The sequence below is a fragment of the Lepidochelys olivacea genome (assembly GCF_965140295.1).
Source record: "Lepidochelys olivacea isolate rLepOli2 genome assembly, chromosome: 28".
In the NCBI taxonomy this organism is placed as follows: Eukaryota; Metazoa; Chordata; order Testudines; family Cheloniidae; genus Lepidochelys; species Lepidochelys olivacea.
This window is the reverse complement of record NC_140438.1, coordinates 1,791,056-1,811,784: the sequence shown is the minus strand read 5'-3', so window position 1 is coordinate 1,811,784 and position 20,729 is coordinate 1,791,056. Positions and strand designations below refer to the sequence as shown.

The following is a 20,729-nucleotide window of genomic DNA, read 5'->3' as shown; positions in this document are numbered from 1 at the left end:
ACGTGAGACCATTACTCCTTGTTCTGTCATCTGCCACCACTGAGACCAGCCGAGCTCCCTCCTCTTTGGAACCCCCTTCAGGTAGTTGAAGGCTGCGATCAAATCCCCCCTCCCTCTTCTCTTCCGCAGACTAAATAACCCCCGTTCCCTCGGCCTCTCCTCATAAGTCATGTGCCCCAGATCATTTTCGTTGCTCTCCAATTTTTCCACATCCCTTCTCTAGTGGGGGCCCCAAACTGGACACCGTACTCCAGATGAGGCCTCACCAGTGCCGAATAGAGGGGAATGATCATGTCCCTCCCTAGATTTTGCTGAATTGTTTTGGATGGAAAAAAACCACCCAAAAGACAACAAACCAACCGTACACACAAATTCTGGGGGGGCAGAATCTGCAAAAGGGAAAATAATAAAAATACCCTGCCAAAATAAAGCCTTCTTTTAAAAATCTGCAGAATAAATGCAAACTTAAAATGAAGAAAAGAAATGAAGAATCTGCAAAAAGTAAAATAAACAAGAGCTAATGCCTAAAAAATTAATCTGCAAGAATACAATGAAACAAGCAAATGAACCTGCAAAATTAAAACAAATGCATTCTGCACACACACCCACAAAAACGCAACAAAAAAAACTGTGAAAGGAGCATGAAATCAGTAAAATAAATTTTAAAAAAGCTGCAAAAATACAATGGGAGAAATAAATGTCTGCCCAAGCGAAATAAGACCGTAAATAAAACATGGGGGGAGGGATAGCTCAGTGGTTTGAGCTTTGGCCTACTAAACCCAGGGTTGTGAGTTCAATCCTTGAGGGGGCATTTAGGGATCTGGGGTAAAAATTGGGGATCGGTCCTGCTTTGAGCAGGGGGTTGGACTAGATGACCTCCCGAGGGCCCTTCCAACCCTGATACTCTATGATTCTGCAAAACTAAAGAGAAACCATCTCTGCAGACGTAAAAGCGCTACGTAGCTAAAATGCTGGCAAGAATGAATGAATACATCTGCCAACCATTGCACGCATAAAATGACCCTTCGGCAAACTAACAGCTGCCAGGTGTGAAATAAAGTACAGATACCATAAATAAATGAACAAGTCTGCAAAAAAAATCCAGTAACTACATTCATTTTACAAAATCGGCAAAAGTATACTTCAGCTACACCGAACCCCAAACTTCTGCCCAACGCTCTGCAAAGACCAGAAGGGTTCGTGCCATTTGTGCCATGTTCAGGGTTTTCGCGTACTTCCCCCCCGCCCCGCTACAAGATCCTTCCGTTTGCAGTGCATAAAACCGTGCGAAAAATTTTAAAAGGCTCGGAAGCGAAACGTTGGACGCAATCGATTCTCCCCCCACCCCCGCACCCCCCAAACTTCTTGATTCACCAGAAGTTTAGAGTCGTTTCATTTTCAATCCGAAATGAATTGCTCCCTCCTCCGCGTAACTGTCTTTGTCGAGCCGGGCCTTAAAATTACTTTTTCATAGATATTTAGGTCAGAAGGGACCAGGCCACAGAATCTCACCCACCACTCCTGCGAAAAACCTCTCACCTATGTCTGAGCTATTGAAGTCCTCAAATCGTGGTTTAAAGACTTCAAGGAGCAGAGACTTCTTGTGTCTGGCTTACGATGCTCCTGCTAAAACAGCCCAGAATGACGTTCGCTTTTTTTGCAACAGGGTTACTCCACTGATTCATACTTAGCTTGTGGTCCACTATGACCCCCAGATCCCTTTCCGCAGTAGTCCTTCCTAGGCAGTCATTGCCCAGTTTGTATGTCTGCAGCTGATTGTTCCTTCCTAAGTAGAGTATTTTGCATTTGTCCTTATTGAATTTCATCCGATTTACTTCAGACCATTTCTCCAGTTTGTCCAGATCATTTTGCATTTTAATCCTGTCCTCCAAAGCACTTGCAACCCCTCCCAGCTGGGTATCGTCCGCACGCTTTATAAGTGCCCTCTTTATGCCATTAACTAACTCACTGATGAAGATATTGAACAGAACCAGAACCGATTCCTGCGGGACCCCACTTGTTATACTCTTCCAGCACCACTGTGAACTGCTGCTAACTCCTCTCTGGGAACAGTTTTCCAACCAGTTCTGCACCCACCTTCTAGTAGCTCCATCTAGGTTGTATTTCCCTCCATGGTTTACGACAAGGGGGGGAGGGATAGCTCGGTGGTTTGAGCATTGGCCTGCTAAACCCAGGGTTGTGAGTTCAATCCTTGAGGGGGCCATTTAGGGATCTGGGGTAAAAATTGGGGATTGGTCTGCTTTGGAAGTGAATTATACTAATCCAAATTCATGGGAGTGTTGTTCACATGGCTGGATCTTAATCCAGATTAAAATCACACTTTCTGATAATCCATATTATTTTCTCACTTTCTGTCAATCTGGGTTAAATCACCTGTTATTGATCTGGATTCAATCCACACTTTCAATTAATCAGAATTAAATCGCAACCTTCCTTTAATCTGGATTCAGTTCTCACATTCTGAACATTCAGATTCAATTCCCACCTTCCGTTCTGTTGGATTCAGTTTCCACCCTCTGATAGTTAGGTCTCAGTTCCCACCGTTTGGTAATCCAGATTAAATCCCCACAATCAGTTAATCTGGATTCATCTCCCACTTTCTGTTAATCTGGAGTCAATTCCCACCTTTCATTCATATGGATTCAGTTCCCACCCTCTGATAGTTAGGTCTCAGTTCTCACCATTTGATAATGTGGATTAAATCCCCACAATCAGTTAATCTGGATTCAATTCCCACTTTCCATTCATATGGATTCAGTTCCCACCCTCTGATAGTTAGGTCTCAGTTCCCACCATTTGATAATCCGGATTAAATCCCCACAATCATTTAATCTGATTCATCTCCCACTTTCTCTTAATCAAGATTCAATTCCCACCATCTCATAATTTGGATTAAATTCCCATCTTCCATTAATCCACAGTAAATTTCTAATGTCCTTTCTTCGGGATTAAATACCTGTTTTCCTGTTAATCTGAATTAATTTCCCACTTTCCATTAATCCGGATTAATTTCCCATGTAGACAAACCCTTTCATGAATGAATTGATGTAGCCAGTTAACAAAACAGGTCTAATTAGCTGGCCCCCTTTAAGCGACCATGTGGAGTCAATTTAGATTAGTTTAGTTAATTAAGTAGGGGGGGAAGGGGGTGATGGTGAGCGGTGCTAACCCAAGGGGTAGTTTTGCCTCCCTTAAATGGATTTTGGGTATCTCTGAGTCAGTTGGAGTGGCTCCTTTGGTGATGGATTCATAGGTTGCCTGTGCTAATCCTGTGGCTGGAGAGACCAGGGAGGGGGACCCCCCTGTCTTTGGGGCTTTGTACAGTACCATGATAAGCACCTCTTGGTTCTAGATCATGGGGACATGGGGTCATACAGGGACAGGTGCCCCCAGAGACGACTCGAGCGGGTGCTACCTCTGGTGGGTGTTGTGGGCCCTGAAGGGGGGGTCTATGCACCTTCTGCATGTGGGAGTGGGTCAGGGTGGGTGTCTAATATTGAGTTGTGTGTGTGTGTGTGTGCAGGAGGGATTGTGTTATGAGGTGTGCGCATACCTGGGATTGTGTTGGTGTGGGGGGGATAGTGTTGGTGTGAATGTGTGTGTGAGTGTTTATGGGATTGTGGTGCAGGGAGTGCGTGTGTGTGTGTGCACCTGGGATTGTGTCCGGGTGTGTGCACCTGGGATTGTGTCCGGGTGTGTGTAGCTGAGGTTGTGTGTGTGTGTGTGTGTAGCTGAGGTTGTGTGTGTGTGTGTGTAGCTGGGATTGTGTCAGGGTGTGTGTAGCTGAGGTTGTGCGTGTGTGTTTGTGCACCTGGGATTGTGTCAGGGTGTGTGTAGCTGGGATTGTGTCTGTGTGTGTGTGTGTGGCTGGGATTGTGTCAGGGTGTGTGTAGCTGAGGTTGTGTGTGTGTGTGTGTGTGCACCTGGGATTGTGTCAGGGTGTGTGTAGCTGGGATTGTGTCAGGGGGTGTGTGCGCGCCTGGGATTGTGTCAGGTGTGTAGCTGAGGTTGTGTGTGTGTGTGTGTGTGTGTGTGGAGCTGGGATTGTGTCAGGGTGTGCGTAGCTGAGGTTGTGTGTGTGTGTGTGTAGCTGAGGTTGTGTCAGGGTGTGTGTAGCTGAGGTTGTGTGTGTGTGCGTTTGTGCACCTGGGAGTGTGTCACTGTGTGTAGCTGGGATTGTGTCAGGGTGTGTGTGTGTGCACCTGGGATTGTGTCAGGGTGTGTGTAGCTGAGGTTGTGTGTGTGTGCGTTTGTGCACCTGGGAGTGTGTCACTGTGTGTAGCTGGGATTGTGCGTGTGTGTGTGTAGCTGGGATTGTGCGTGTGTGTGCGTAGCTGGGGTTGTCTCAGGGTGTGCGCACACATGGAAGGCATTGTGTCAATGTGCGTGCACCTGGGAGTGTGTCAGGGTGTGTGTGTCTGTGAGGGATTGTGATGCGCACTACTGGACCTGAGTGTGCGTGTGGGGGGGCCCATTGTGTCAGTAGGATTGTGCGGCAAGGAGTGTGTACGTGTGTGAGTGTGTATCTGGCTGCAGGAGATATTGGGGGGCTGAAAGAGAGAGAGAGACAGGTGGGTGACCCTCACCGTGGGCTCGATTCTTCGGCGGGGTGAGCGTGCGGCGGACGGCGGCCGCCGGGGAGCGCGTGTGATGCTGCCTGGGTATGTGACGGTGGGGTGCTGTGGGGTCAGCGTGGGGGGTGGCTGCCAGTTTCCTGATGCCACAAAACCGAGGCCCTTGCCCCGCCCCTTCCTTGGGGCCCCGCCCACTCCTTCCTTGAGGCCCCGCCCACCACTTAGTCCATCCCCCTTCCCTCCACCGCTCACTCTCACTGGGCTGGGGCAGGAGGTTGGGGTGCAGGAGGGGGTGCAGGCTGAGGGAGGAATTTGGGTGTGGGAGGGGGTGCAGGAGGGGGTGCAGGCTGAGGGAGGAATTTGGGTGTGGGAGGGGGTGCGGGAGGGGGTGCAGGCTGAGGGAGGAATTTGGGTGTGGGAGGGGGTGCGGGAGGGGGTGCAGGCTGAGGGAGGAATTTGGGTGTGGGAGGGGGTGCGGGAGGGGGTGCAGGCTGAGGGAGGAATTTGGGTGTGGGAGGGGGTGCGGGAGGGGGTGCAGGCTGAGGGAGGAATTTGGGTGTGGGAGGGGGTGCGGGAGGGGGTGCAGGCTGAGGGAGGAATTTGGGTGTGGGAGGGGGTGCGGGAGGGGGTGCAGGCTGAGGGAGGAATTTGGGTGTGGGAGGGGGTGCGGGAGGGGGTGCAGGCTGAGGGAGGAATTTGGGTGTGGGAGGGGGTGCGGGAGGGGGTGCAGGCTGAGGGAGGAATTTGGGTGTGGGAGGGGGTGCGGGAGGGGGTGCAGGCTGAGGGAGGAATTTGGGTGTGGGAGGGGGTGCGGGAGGGGGTGCAGGCTGAGGGAGGAATTTGGGTGTGGGAGGGGGTGCGGGAGGGGGTGCAGGCTGAGGGAGGAATTTGGGTGTGGGAGGGGGTGCGGGAGGGGGTGCAGGCTGAGGGAGGAATTTGGGTGTGGGAGGGGGTGCGGGAGGGGGTGCAGGCTGAGGGAGGAATTTGGGTGTGGGAGGGGGTGCGGGAGGGGGTGCAGGCTGAGGGAGGAATTTGGGTGTGGGAGGGGGTGCGGGAGGGGGTGCAGGCTGAGGGAGGAATTTGGGTGTGGGAGGGGGTGCGGGAGGGGGTGCAGGCTGAGGGAGGAATTTGGGTGTGGGAGGGGGTGCGGGAGGGGGTGCAGGCTGAGGGAGGAATTTGGGTGTGGGAGGGGGTGCGGGAGGGGGTGCAGGCTGAGGGAGGAATTTGGGTGTGGGAGGGGGTTCCAACCTGGGGTTCGGGGTGCGGGCTCCGGCTGGGTGGCATTTCCCCCAGGTGACTCCACACTACACACCATTTATCTATCCCTGTGCACCCCCCTCCCTCCCTCCCTCCCTCTCGATCCATCCCCACCCACCCCCTCCCTCCCTCCCTCCCTCCCTCTCGATCCATCCCCACCCACCCCCTCCCTCCCTCCCTCCCTCCCTATCGATCCATCCCCATCCACCCCCTCTATCTATCCCCACCCACCCCCTCCCTCCCTCCCTCTCGATCCATCCCCACCCACCCCCTCTATCTATCCCCACCCACCCCCTCCCTCCCTCCCTCCCTATCGATCCATCCCCATCCACCCCCTCTATCTATCCCCACCCACCCCCTCTATCTATCCCCACCCACCCCCTCCCTCCCTCCCTCTCGATCCATCCCCACCCACCCCCTCCCTCCCTCCCTCCCTATCGATCCATCCCCATCCACCCCCTCTATCTATCCCCACCCACCCCCTCCCTCCCTCCCTCCCTATCGATCCATCCCCATCCACCCCCTCTATCTATCCCCACCCACCCCCTCCCTCCCTCCCTCTCGATCCATCCCCATCCACCCCCTCTATCTATCCCCACCCACCCCCTCCCTCCCTCCCTCCCTCTCGATCCATCCCCATCCACCCCCTCTATCTATCCCCACCCACCCCCTCCCTCCCTCCCTCCCTCCCTCTCGATCCATCCCCATCCACCCCCTCTATCTATCCCCACCCACCCCCTCCCTCCCTCCCTCTCGATCCATCCCCATCCACCCCCTCTATCTATCCCCACCCACCCCCTCCCTCCCTCCCTATCGATCTATCCCCACCCACCCCCTCCCTCCCTCCCTCCCTCCCTATCGATCCATCCCCATCCACCCCCTCTATCTATCCCCACCCACCCCCTCCCTCCCTCCCTATCGATCTATCCCCACCCACCCCCTCCCTCCCTCCCTCCCTCTCTATCGATCCATCCCCATCCACCCCCTCTATCTATCCCCACCCACCCCCTCCCTCCCTATCGATCCATCCCCATCCACCCCCTCTATCTATCCCCACCCACCCCCTCCCTCCCTCCCTATCGATCCATCCCCATCCACCCCCTCCATCTATCCCCATCCACCCCCTCCCTCCCTCCCTCTCTATCGATCCATCCCCATCTACCCCCTCTGTCTATCTGTCCCCATCCATCCATCTATCCCCCTATGCCCCCTCTATCTATCTATCTATCTGTCCATCCCCAGACCCACACTCTCTGTCTATTGTCCATGACGTACAGCTCCTAGACGTCTTTCAGGATGCCTCCTTCTGTCTCTGTGTATTTACTAAACCCAGTCTGGTGGTTGAGGTCTCGAAATACCATGATATTCATTGGCCCCAGGGCGGCGCTAGGGGGCGCTGTGGGGCAGGGAGCGGGGCGGGGGGCTCCGCGGGGGGGGAGGGGGAGGGAGGAAGGGGTGGGCTGGGGGGAAGGAGAAGGGGAGGGGGATGGAGGGAAGGAGGAAGGGGGAGGGATGTGGGGGGAGACGGAGGGATGGAGAGAGATTAAGGCAGAGCGGGGGAGGGACGGAAGGAGGAAGGGGGCAGGGCTGAAGAGGAGGGCTGGGGGGGTAGGGATGAAGGGGAGGGAGGGGGAGGGATGAAGGGAGGGGAGGGGGAAGCAGGGAGGGAGGGGGAGGGATGAAGGGGAGGGCTGGGGGGGAGGAAGGGAGGGAGAAGCGGGGGAGGGTGACGGGGGGAGGGATGAAGGGGAGGGCTGGGGGGGAAGAAGTGAGGGGAGGGAGGGGGAAGCAGGGAGGGCTGAAGGGGAGGGAGGGAAGGGGAGGAAGTGAGGGGAGGGGGAGGGCCGAAGGGGAGGGCTGTGGGGGGAGGACCGGCCGCGGGGGGGAGCGGGGGGGCGAAGATCACTCGAAGGACACCGAACCGACCAGAGGCTCCGCGCCCGGCGCAGGGAGGGAGGCGGGCGGGCGGGGGGGCCCGCCCCGCCCCGGCGTGGGGGGGAGGGGCCGGTAGGGGGCGCCGCGGAGCCGGGGGGGAGCCATGGGGCTGAACGCCGTGTCCCCCCCCTTCAGGAAGCTGGGGTGCTTCCCCCCCGTCGTGTGCCAATGCAAAGTCATTTGCAGCAACCGGACCCTGTCCCTGATGTTTGGGTGCAAGGTACCGCGGGGGGGGTCTGGGGGGGGGGACTAAGGTGGGGAGTCTGATGGGTCGGGGGGCTGAGACCCAGCGAGGGGGGGTGGGCAGTGGATCGTAAGGGAAGGGGACCGGGCTGGGCTGGGAGGGGGGAGCGGAGCAGAGGGGGGTGAATTGGAATCTGGGGGGGGTGCAGGTTTGAGTGGGGGGGGCTGGAAGACAGGGGACTTGGGGGGAGGGGAGTGTGAGCCTGGAGGGGAACGAGGCGGGGGGTGGAGTTGGGTCCCTGGGGGGCGCGGGGGGGATGTGCTGAGGGCCCCGGTTCTGATCCGGGTGGGTTCGGGTTCTGGGGTGACCCTGCCGTCTGGGGGTCTGGCGCTGCGTCGGCTCAGGGCACACGGAGCCGAGCCTGACTGGGCCCGGGGCTGGGACGGCTTGGGCCTGCTTCTGGTACCGGTCCGGCTGGGACACGGGTACCGGCCGAGCGGCGGTTTCTTAGGAAAGTCACTGGGGTCAGATGCTGGATACTGGCTGGAAATTGAATTTGACCCCCAGCTTCCCCCCCCTTCCCCGCCAGGTTGGAGGGCTCTGGAGGGCTGAGTTGGGGGCTGCTGGGCTGGGGGGCTCTGTGGGGCTGGAGCAGAGGGCTTATGGGATCTGGGTTAGGGGGTAGGGGCTGTGGGGGCTGGGTTAGGGGCCTCTGGAGGCTGGAAGGCTCTGTGGGGCTGGGTTCGGGGGCTCTGTGGGGCTGGGTTAGGGGGCAGGGCAGTTTCCAAGCCATGTTCAGTCTTGGCTTCTGTGTCCTTAGCCTGTCCTGGAGGCCTGCGCGTCGGGGATTAAGGGAATTAATCCGCTGAGACCAGGGAAGCTGGGTGGGAACCACATGGGGCAGGCCAATGTGGGGGGCGGGGGAGAGACCTTGCTATCCCTGCCCCGGGCTCCCCAACTCTGCCGTTGCCCCTCACTCCCGACCTGCAGCCCCCTTCCCATCATTCCCTTCTCCTAGGGGTTCCCCTCTTCTCCGTCTGTCCTGGCAGCAGGTCAAAGATGGAGTGTGAAGGGGGGGCAGTTCTTGGGGTTAATGTGTATTATGGGAGGGGAGTGGGGTCAGGTGGGTTAGAGCAGGAGGGGCTGGAAGCCAGGACTCCTGGGTTCTCTCCCCAGCTCTGGGAGGGGCATCAGGACCTTGAAATCCAATTCTCGGTTCTGCCCTGACTCCCTGCCTCAGTTTCCCCTCCAGCCCTTTGTGTCGTTATCCTGTTGCACACTGGGGGTCTGTGTAGCGCCCGGCCCCATCCGCTGGGAATCGGTGGCGTTGATTCAGATGGTCCCAAAGGGGTTAAGGTGACACCAAAACTGTCCCCCCACTAAACAGCCGGAGAGAAACTTTAGGGGTCCAAAAACCCCGGCCTGCGTTGTCCCCCCAGCAAACGCCCGGATAAACCCCCTCTATTCACAAGCTGGGAAACCAGTTGAAACACTGGCAAGGTCGAGTATTAAGTAAGGCTTTAATTTTGCCAACATCCCGTGTTCCCTGCCCCTTTAGCCGGAAAAAATCTCTTGTCTGACCGTCTTTTAGCCGGGATTAAAGATAGTAATAACTGTCCTTTTGGGGGGAACACGCAGAAGATTGAGCCGGGCTGGAGCTAAAGTCCGATCCCATTTCCTGTGAGGCCAAAACAAGACAAACCCGCACAGGAGGGGGAGGGAAACGGCCAGCGAGGAGAGAAAATGCCTCTCACTTGCAGCCTCGTGGCTGGAATGAAACACACAAAAGGAAGTATTTCTTCACGCAACACACAGTCAACCTGGGGAACTCCTCGCCAGAGGATGTTGTGAAGGCCAGGGCTAGAACAGGGGTCAAAAAAGAACTAGAGAAGTTCTTGGAGGATGGGTCCATCGATGGCTACTAGCCAGGCTGGGCAGGGATGGTGTCCCTGGCCTCTGTTTGCCAGAAGGTGGGAATGGGCGACAGGGGATGGATCACTTGATGATTCCCTGTTCTGTTCCTTCCCTCTGGGTCCGTCTCTTGGCCCGGATGGGGCAGGTCAATGTGTTGTGTTGGGCATAGGCGCGGACTTTGTGGGTGCTCTACCGCTGGAGAAACCATGGGGGGGAAAAGGTGGGTGCTGAGCACCCACCAGCAGCCCCCCATCAGCTTTCCCCCACCCCAGCGCCTCCCGTCCACCGGTGGCCCTGCCGATCAGCGCCTTGCCCTCCTCCTATCGCCTCCCGCCTGCTGCGGATCAGCTGTTCCACGGCTTGCAGGACGCACTGGGGTGGAGGGGGAGGAGCAGGGATGGGGTGTGCCCATGGGAGGGGATGTAATGGGGCAGGAAGAGGCAGGGCGGGGTTGGGAAGAGGCAGGGTAGGGGTGTGGTCTTGGGGGAAGGGGTGGAGTAGAGGAGGGCCTGGGGCAGAGCCAGGGGGAGCACCCCCCCACCCCGGCACATTAGAAAGTCAGCACCTATGGTGTTGGGTGTTTGCCTCGGGTGGTCTTTCCCTTGGGTGGCCACTTGAGGAATGGGGTCGGCTAGTATGTTTGTGTTGTTTCTTCACTCTGATCTTGCGGGGCTAATGGTGCTATGAGTAGATCCTGGGAACCGAGAAGACAGTAGGGGTTGTTTTGGGTCATCTTTGTGTTGGGCCATCTTTATTTTGGGACTTTGCATTGGCTCACCTTTGTGTTGGGTTGTCTTTGCATTGGATCTTTGTGTTGAGTTATTTTTGTGTTGGGTCGTCTTCACATTGGGTTGTCTCTGTGTTGGGTCATGCTTATGTTGGGTTGTCTTTGTGTTGGGTTGTCTTTGTGTTGGGTTGTCCTTGCACTGAGTCGTCCTTGCAGTAGGTCGCCTTTGCATTGGGTCGTCTTTGCAATGGGTTTTTGTTTTGGGTCATCTTCACATTGGGTTGTCTTTGCATTGGGCCATCCTTATGTTGGGTCATTGTGTTGGGTTGTCTTTACATTGGGTCTTTGTATTGGGTCATTTTTGTGTTGGGTTGTCTTCACATTGGGTTGTCTCTGTGTTGGGTCATGCTTATGTTGGGTCTTTGTGTTGGGTTGTCCTTGCACTGAGTCGTCCTTGCAGTAGGTCGCCTTTGCATTGAGTCGTCTTTGCAATGGGTTTTTGTTTTGGGTCATCTTCACATTGGGTTGTCTTTGCATTGGGCCATCCTTATGTTGGGTCATTGTGTTGGATTGTCTTTACATTGGGTCTTTGTATTGGGTCATTTTTGTGTTGGGTTGCCTTCACATTGGGTTGTCTCTGTGTTGGGTCATGCTTATGTTGGGTCTTTGTGTTGGGTTGTCTTTGCGTTGGACCCTCCTTATGTTGGGTCATCGTGTTGGGTCGTCTTTGCATTGATTTGTCTTTGTGGTGGGTCATCCTTATGTTGGGTCGTTGCATTGGGTTGTCCTTGTGTTAGGTGGCCTTTGTGTTGGGCCGTCTTTTTGTTGGGTTGCAGCTTGGGGAATGGGGTCAGGTAGTCGGTTTGTATGGTTTTCTTCACTTTGATCTCGCAAACCCAACAGTGTTATGGGTCCTAGGAGATGGTGGGTCGGCCGCCATGATGGTGAAGTTTGCTGCAGTGTTTGTCGGCAGATTTCTCCCCCAAAGTCTTTTCTTTTAAGAACCCCTAAAGGACGGGATGGGTGGAATAGCCCAAGTCTTCATTATCTTGTCTGCCAATTAGGTGTAATTTTCAACAAACCAGTTGTGCTCTGTTGATTTGGGGTCCCATGCTTCTCTTTTTTATCCGGCATGACCTTACCGCAGTCCTTGCGTTGTTGTTTCAATTCGGAAATTCTTCCTGGGAGCTGTTGATGACAGGGCCCATGCTCCTCTTTAGCCCCTCCTCCCTGGCTGGATATATCTCCCACAATGCACCGCGTTTCCCCCCTCTTCCCATGCCATCATGGATGGCCCTCACTGTGGTGCATCATGGGAGAAATAGCCCAGTTGGGGAACCCCAGAATCAGCACCTGAACGCCAACTCTCATGAGCTACTCATGGCAGCATTCCTCCCCCCCTCCCGGCCAATTTTTTCAGAGTCTGGGCATTGAGTTTTCCAATAAAACATTGAACTTTCCCATGAGAAGCAGGGACGCTTCACAGGGGAGACGGGAAAACAGTTTGTCAAAAACTCTAAAAGGAGGTTTTAGGCGGGACACTTCAGGTCGTATTTGTGTTGGGTCTTTGCACTGAGTTACCTCTGCAACGGGTTGTCCCTGTGTTGGGTCTTTGCGTTGGGTGATCTTTGCATTATCTTTCCATTAGATCTCTGTGCTGGTTGGTCTTTGCTCTGTTGCGTTGGGTCGTCTTTATGTTGGGTCTGCGTTTGGTGGTCTTTGCGTTATCTTTGCATTGGGTCTTTGTGTGGGGTGGTCTTTGTGCTGACTCACCATTGCATTGGGTCATCTTCATATTGGGTCATTGCTTTGGGTGGTCTTTGTGTTGGGTCATCTTTATGCTGATTTGGAGAGTCACCAGATGGTCCAACCACTGGTGGCGTGGATAGCAAAGAGGAGGACCCTTACACAGAGGGAACTGGATTGGAGGGCAAGTTGGGCAGAAACCAAGAACAGGTGCTGTGATTTGGCCGCACAGAAGCTTAGAGAAGAGCCAGAAAGATGATCAGCAGATTGGAGAAGATGCCTTACACTGAAGGTGCTCCCTCTGTTTAGCTTTTCCGAAAAGAACAATTGTGGGGTGACCTGGTTACAGGGATCAAAATCCAAAGTACCAAAGGGCTCTTGAACCTGGGGGAGACAGGTAGAACTAAAACCAAGGCTACAAGTGAAAGCTCGACAAATTCAAACAGGGAATAAGGCACTGATTTTTAACAGTCAGGGGGAGTAGCCATTGGAACCAACTCCCAAGGGAAGGGGTGGATTCGCCATCTCCTGATGGCTTCCAGTGATGCTCTTTCTGGAAGATGCTTTCTTAGACTCATAGAAGATCAGGGTTGGAAGGGACCTCAGGAGGTATCTAGTCCAACCCCCTGCTCAAAGCAGGACCCATCCCCAACTAAATCATCTCAGCCAGGGCTTTGTCAAGCCAGGCCTTAAAAACCTCTAAGGATGGAGATTCCACCACCTCCCTGGGGAACCCATTCCAGTGCTTCACCCCCCTCCTCGTGAAAAAGTTTTTCCTAATATCCGACCTAGACCTCCCCCACGGCAACGTGAGACCATTGCTCCTTGTTCTGTCATCAGCTACCACTGAGAACAGTCTAGATCCATCCTCTTTGGGACCCCCCTTTAGGTAGTTGAAAGCAGCGATCAAATCCCCCCTCACTCTTCTCTTCTGCAGACTAAATAATCCCAGTTCCTTCAGCCTGTCCTCATAACTCATGCGTTCCAGTCCCCTAATCATTTTTGTTGTCCTCCGCTGGACGTTTTCCAATTTTTCCACATCCTTCTTGTAGTGTGGGGCCCAAAACTGGACACAGTACTCCAGATGAGGCCTCACCGATGTCGAATAGAGGTGAACGATCACGTCCCTCAATCTGCTGGCAATGCCCCTACTTATATATCCCAAAATGCCATTGGCCTTCTTGGCAACAACGGCACACTGCTGACTCATATCCAGCTTCTCGTCCACTGTCACCCCTAGGTCCTTTTCTGCAGAACTGCTGCCAAGGCATTCGGTCCCTAGTCTGTAGCGGTGCCTGGGATTCTCCCTTCCTGAGTGCAGGACTCTGCACTTGTCCTTGTTCAACCTTGTTGCTTTAGCTAAACACAAGTTATTGGGCTCAATACAGGGGGAACTGGGGGAAATTCAATGGCCTGCATTACACAGGAGGTCAGATTAGATGATCTAAAGGTCTCTTCAGGCCTATGGATCTATGAATTCCCCATCATTTTCCTCCAGATCATTGACACAGATGTTGACTAGCATTGGACTCCTTGAGCCCTGTAAATTCAATCTTCCGCCTTGTTGGTTGATCATCTTCACGCTGAGTTGTCCTTGCGATGGGTCCTCTTCATGTTGGGTCATCTTGGTACTGGAGTTTGTGTTGGGTCGTCTCTGCATTGAGTCAGACTTCTGTTGGCATCGTTGTGTTGAGTGGTCTTTGCCGTGAGTGGCGGCTTGCCAAATGGGGTCAGCTGGTCTACGTGTGTGGTTTTCCGTTTGTTGGACGCTGGTTTGTGTTGAAATTAGCCGGGCTGGAATTTCAGAAGGACTCAGCTCTCTCTTAGTCTCCAAAAATTAGCGATTAGCTTTCCAAAGAATGCAGGATATTGGGTGGGGTCTGACAAACGGCTCCCTTCCCTTCTTACAAAAAGACTTAGGCATGCACCTGTGTACTCTATCCTTCTATTCGGCATCACGATGCCGGTTCCCATATTATCCGAGAACCGTTGCGGGGTAGAATTCAGGTATGATGCACTCTGTTCGTTATTTTTCTCGTCTTGTGTTAACGAGCCAAAGAACACGCTCACTCCAGGAACACCCGAGATCCAGATTTCTGGCTCTCCACTGTACAGAGTTTTTAAGGTCGATATGGTCCAAAAATGGTGAGACTCAATATCCCCAGACTAGGAATATCCATCCTGTTGGCCCCCAATTTCATATGCAGGGACCATTGCCGGGGGCCGACGGCTGGGTTGTATCCCAGTCCTAAGCCACCGAAAATGGGTTGACCTGTTGGTTGTTGGGTGAGAGGATTCGCTTATGAAAAAGAGCACTAATGATTTTGTCTCTTCTTCTTAATTAACAAAATAACGAGCTAACTCCAGAGAGGGGCCTGAGCTCTCGCTCGGGACAAATTTACGCTTTCTTACAGCATAGGAAAATGGCGAGGGTTGATTTTGCAGGCCTAGCAAAATCCATGTGGCCGTGTTTGCCCCCAGCGTGGCATGCCAGAGAACATTACGGAGGGTGGATGGCCGGGTTGGGTCTCATTTTGCGAACGGTTCAAACCAGTTTCCCTGATTCATTGTCCATGGAAGTTTTCCGGTGGGGAACAATGCTAATTATGTTGGGCCCGTTTGCTTCATTAACAAAATAATGAGCTAACTCCCGCGGAAGCCCTGAGCTCCTGCTCGGGATACATTTTCTGGCTCTCTACTGCGTGGTGTTTTTTCGCAAGGGGGATTCAAAACCGGGGGAGACTCGAAGTGTCGACTGATGATAACTGGTTCTTTAGGGTGTCCTGAACCCCACCAGTCTGGGGTTCAGGAAGCTGGGGTGCCATGGCTTGTCGTGTAACCAGGGGCAAGTCCCCTGCCTCAGTTTCCCATCCCACCGGCTGTCTGTTTAGAATGTGAGCTGTTCAGGGCATGGGGTGTCTCTCACTCTGTGCAGCGCCGGGCACAATGGCGGCTCCCCCCCCCGCCCCGATCGTGACTCTAGGCAGGGCGGTTGAACCCCGCTATTTTAAGTGCAGATTAGAACTGGGGTGTAAACCCCCCTCCCTGTGGTAAAAGGGTGCTTGGTGGGGGCGCCGGCGATTTGGGGGGGCAGGGAGGGGCCGAGGGGAAGGGGTGTCTTTGTCGCTGTGGAGATGTTGGGGTGTTTTAGTGTGATAGGCTGTGTGTTTAGAGCATCTGGGAGTGTGTGTGTGTGTGAGTCCGGGGGGGTGTGTGGGGCGCTGTCCCGCTGAGTCCGTGCTGAACCCCACTATCCAATTGCAGCACTAGGAGGCGCTGTATGTCGGAGGGGAGGCAGGAAGCCCAGCGGGGGTCGCTGTGTGGCAGGGGGCGGAGGGGGGCCAGCAGGGGCACCATGCAGTGTGGAGCAGAGGGAGGCCAGCAGGGGGCTCCACGGGCCAGAAGGGGGCCAGCATGGGGCACCGTGAGGTAGATGGGGGCCAGCAGAGGACGCTGTGGGGCAGAGGGGGTCGACAGAGGATGCCAAGGGGCACTGTGGGGCAGAAAGGGGCCAGCAGGGGGCACCACTTGGCAGGAGGAGGCACTGCAGGGCAGAAGGGGGCCAGCAGAGGACGCCGCAGGGCAGATGGGGCCAGCAGGGGGTGCTGTGGGGCAGATAGGGGTCAGCAGGGAGTGCTGCTGGGCAGAAGTGGGCCAGCAGGGGGCACTGTGGGGTAGATGGGGGCCAGCAGAGGAAGCCGTGAGGCAGAGGGGGTTGACAGAGGATGCCAAGGGGCGCTGTGGGGCAGAAAGGGGCCGGCAGGGGGCATCATTTGGCAGGAGGAGGCACCGCAGGGCAGAAGGGGGCCAGCAGGGGGTGCCGCAGGGCAAGGGGGGCCCAGAAGTGGGGGGCAGAGGGGCCAGCAGGGGGTGCTGCAGGGCAAGGGGGGCCCAGCAGGGGGCGCTGTGGGGCAGAAGGGACCTGGCAGGGGGCGCTGTGGGGCAGAAGGGACCTGGCAGGGGGCACAGAGGGGCCAGCTGGGGGTGCTGCAGGGCAGAGAGGGGCCAGCAGGGGATGCAGTGGGGTAGAAGGGGGCCAGCAGGGGGCGCCGCAGGGCAGAGGGGGGTCAGCAGAAGGTGCCGCAGGGCAGAAGGGGCCCAGCAGGGGGGGCTGCGGGGCAGGGGGGGGGCAGCAGAGGAAGCAGTGAGGCAGAGGGGGTTGACAGAGGATGCCAAGGGGTGCCGTGGGGCAGAAAGGGGCCGGCAGGGGGCGTCACTTGCCAGGAGGAGGCACCGCAGGGCAGAAGGGGGCCAGCAGGGGGTGCCGCAGGGCAAGGGGGGCCCAGAAGGGGGCGCCGCGGGGCAGAGGGGCCAGCAGGGGGCGCTGTGGGGCAGAGGGGGCCTGGCAGAGGGTGCAGTGGGGCAGAAGGGACCTGGCAGGGGGCACAGAGGGGCCAGCCGGGGGTGCTGCAGGGCAGAGAAGGGCCAGCAGGGGATGCAGTGGGGTAGCAGGGGGCGCCGCAGGGCAGAGGGGGGTCAGCAGAAGGTGCCGCAGGGCAGAAGGGGCCCAGCAGGGGGGGCTGCGGGGCAGGGGGGGGCCAGCAGGGGGTGCTCACCGCACGCTTGTCGCCCCCCCCAGAAATATCGCTACCAAGATGAGGACAGCCCGCCCCTGGAGCAGAGCCCGGCGCATCTCCCCAACCAGGTAAAGGCCCCCGAGCTCGTCCACGTCTCGGAGAAGAACTTGTCCCAGATCGAGAACGTCCACGGCTACGTGTCCCACTCCCACGTCTCCCCCATGAAGGTAGGAAGGGAGGGCAGGGGGCGCCCGGCCAGCACAGGGGGTCACCGGCCCAGCCCTGCCCCCCCTCGACGCACCCGCTCCCCCAATTCCTCCCCTGCGTGCGAGTGTGTCGCGGGGACAGGGGGGCGCTGGCTTTCTGGGAGTGGGCGTCTCAGTGGGTCTGGGGGTGTCACTGTGGGTGTGTGAGAAAGAGAGAGAGAGAGTGGATCTGTGGGTCGCTGTGTCCGTGTGAGTGGATCTGGGTGTGTCGCTGTGTGTGAGCGGATTTGTGTGTCACTGTGTGTGTGAGAATGGATCTGGGTGTGTCACTGTGTGTGTGTGAGTGGATCTGGGTGTGTCGCTGTGTGTGTGAGAATGGATCTGGGTGTGTCGCTGTGTGTGTGTGAATTTCTGTGTCACTGTGTGTGTGAGAATGGATCTGGGTGTGTCACTGTGTCCGTGTGAGTGGATCTGGGTGTGTCGCTGTGTGTGAGCAGATTTGTGTGTCGCTGTGTGTGTGAGAATGGATCTGGGTGTGTCGCTGTGTGTGTGTGAGTGGATCTGGGTGTGTCGCTGTGTGTGTGAGAATGGATCTGGGTGTGTCACTGTGTGTGTGTGAATTTCTGTGTCGCGGACTGTGTGAGAATGGATCTGGGTGTGTTGCTGTGTCCATGTGAGTGGATCTGGGTGTGTCGCAATGTGTGTGAGAGTGGATTGGTGAATCACTGTGTGTGTGTGAGAGAGAGAGAATGGATCTGGGTGTGTCGCTGTGTGTGTGTGGATTTTTGTGTCGTGGAGTGTGTGAGAATGGATCTGGGTGTGTCGCTGTGTCCATGTGAGTGGATCTGGGTGTGTCACGCTGTGTGTGAGTGGATTTTTGTGTCGTGGAGTGTGTGAGAATGGATCTGGGTGTGTCGCTGTGTCCATGTGAGTGGATCTGTGTGTGTCACGCTGTGTGTGAGTGGATTTTTGTGTCACGGAGTGTGTGAGAATGGATCTGGGTGTGTCGCTGTGTCCGTGTGAGTGGATCTGGGTGTGTCGCTCTGTGTGTGAGAGTGGATTGGTGAATCACTGTGTGTGTGTGAGAGAGAGAGAGTGGATCTGGGTGTGTTGCTGTGTGTGAGTGGATTTTTGTGTCACGGTGTGTGTGAGAATGGATCTGGGTGTGTCGCTGTGTCCATGTGAGTGGATCTGGGTGTGTCACGCTGTGTGTGAGTGGATTTGTGTGTCACTGTGTGTGTGTGTGTATCTGGGTGTGTCACTGTGTGTTTTTGTGTGTGTGTGTGTGAGAGAGAGAGTGGATCTGGGTGTGTCGCTCCGTGTGTGAGAGTGGATTGGTGAATCACTGTGTGTGTGTGAGAGAGAGAGAGAATGGATCTGGGTGTGCCGCTGTGTGTGAGTGGATTTTTGTGTCACTCTGTGTGTATGTGTGTGTGTGAGAGAGAGAGAGAGTGGATTTGTGTGTCGCTCTGTGTGTGTGTGTGTGAGAGAGAGAGAGAGAGAGCGGGTTTGTGTGTCACTGTGTGTGTGAGAACGGATCTGGGTGTGTCGCTGTGTGTATCAGTGGATTTGTGTTTGTGTGTCAGTGGATCTGGGTGTGTCGCTGTGTGCGGGTGTGTCGGGGTGCTGGCTGTCTGGGAGTGGGCTTCTCAGTGGATCTGGGTGTGTGTGGATGTGTCACTCTGTGTGTGGGTGTGAGTGGATCTGTGTATGTCGCTCTCTGTGTGTGTGAGTGGATTCGTGTATCACTGTGTGAGGTGTGTGTGAATGGATCTGTGTGTGTGTGTGTGTGGGTGGATCTGGGTGTGTCACTCTGTGTGTGTGAGTCAGTGGCTCTAGGTGATGCTGTGTGTGTGAATCTCCGTAGATCTGTGTGTGTGTGTGGTGTGGACCTGTGTGTGAGAGACCCGCTCTCGTGTGCCAGGGTGTGTGTGTCACTAGTTCTCTGTGACTGTGTGGGTCAGTGTGTATCAGTGTGTGTGTGTTTGTGGGTCTGTGTGTGCGTTTGTGCGTCCGGGCGTGCATTTGTCAGTCTGCGTGTGTGTTTGTGGATCTGTGCGTGTGGGTCAGTGTGTATCAGTGTGTGTGTGTTTGTGGGTCTGTGTGTGCGTTTGTGCATCCGGGCGTGCATTTGTCAGTCTGCGTGTGCGTGTGTGTTTGTGGATCTGTGCGTGTGGGTCAGTGTGTATCAGTGCGTGTGTGTTTGTGGGTCTGTGTGTGCGTTTGTGCGTCCGGGCGTGCATTTGTCAGTCTGCGTGTGTGTTTGTGGATCTGTGCGTGTGAGTCAGTGTGTATCACTGCATTTGTGTTGGAGGATGTGGCTGGGGGTGTGTTGGGGTTGTCAGTCTGTGTATCATCGGGTGTGTGTTAATGTGTGTCTTGCTGTCAGTGTCTGCGTGTGCATCTCAGTGGGTGTGGCTGTGTGTTTGTGAGTCCATGTATGTGTGTTTCTTAAGGGGTGTGTGTGAGAGAGTGTGCATTAGTCGATCCCTGTGTGTGTCTTTCAACGCGTGTGTATCTTAGTGTGTGTGTGAGAGGTGTGTCAGAGGCTGTGGCATTATGTGTATCTCAGTGTGAGTGTTTCCCAGGGGGTGGGTCAGTTGTGTATCTGAGTGTGTGTGTCAGACGTGTCCCATCAGGTGTGTCACGGTGTGGCTCAGTGCGAGGGTGTCCTTGCCTGGGGGTGTCAGACGCACTGTGTGTGGCCGTGTGTTTCCCAGGGTGTGTAGGTTGGGGAATGTCTGTGTCGAGTGTATCTGAGTGTGCCCCTGGGTGTGTGCGAGCGCACTCATGTTGTGGAGGGATAATTCACACACGCAGCACTATTTACTAGTCACCAGGAGAAAACCAGCAACAAGGACTCCTGGGTTCTCTCCCTGGCTCTGGGAGGGGAGCAGGGGGGGCTGGGAGCCAGGACGCCTGGGTTCTCTCCCCAGCTCTGGGAGGGGAGTGCGGGCGGGGTGGGTTAGAGCAGGGGGGCTGGGAGCCAGGACTCCTGGGTTCTCTCCCCTGCTCTGGGAGGGGAGTGCGGGCGGGTGGGTTAGACCGGTGAGGCTGGGAGCCAGGACGCCTGGGTTCTCTCCCCAGCTCTGGGAGGGGAGTGGGGGCAGGTGGGTTAGAGCAGTGGGGCCTGGGAGTCAGGACTCCTGGGTTCTCTCCCCTGCTCTGGGAGGGGAGTGGGGGCGGGTGGATTAGAGCAGCGGGGCCTGGGAGCCAGGACTCCTGGGTTCTCTCCCCGGGTCTGGGAGGGGAGTGGGGGCTGGTGGGTCAGAGCTGCCGCTGTGTGGCTGTAGGGGGCAGTACGTCGGGTTGGGGGCGTGTGTGGAAATCCCCACACAAGTTGGTCGGGCAGGACTCGGGCGATGGGTCCACTGGGGAGTATTTGTGGTGGTGGTGGGGGGGTCTGCCTTGGGAGAGAGGTGTGTGAGTGTGTACATTTGTATCTGCGAGCATTGTGTCTTTCTGTGGGGTCCCGGTGTGTTGTGGTGCACACATGTCTCCATGTGTGTAGTGTGTGTCAGTGGGCAGCTTGTCCGTCTCTCAGTGTGTGCGTGTTTCATAGATATTTAGGTCCGAAGGGACCATTAGGGTCATCGAGTCCGACCTCCTGCACAGCGCAGGCCACAGAATCTCACCCACCCGCTCCTA

At 55.9% G+C, this 20,729-nt stretch overlaps 1 protein-coding gene across 4 annotated transcripts in view; it reads left to right on the top strand.

The window, feature by feature from the left end:
• DLG4 (discs large MAGUK scaffold protein 4) overlaps positions 1-20,729 on the top strand; it is a 90,398-nt gene that overhangs the window by 37,319 nt on the left and 32,350 nt on the right. Inside the window, exons 1-2 of one of the 4 annotated variants that reach the window (XM_084616271.1) lie at positions 7,898-8,007; positions 16,938-17,003. In XM_084616271.1, the coding sequence (XP_084472397.1) occupies positions 7,993-8,007; positions 16,938-17,003 (81 nt within the window). In that variant the 5' untranslated portion in view covers positions 7,898-7,992. Of the gene's footprint in view, positions 1-7,897; positions 8,008-16,937; positions 17,103-20,729 lie in introns of those variants that run through there. The other 3 variants (XM_084616269.1, XM_084616272.1, XM_084616270.1) reach the window with 3 other exon arrangements.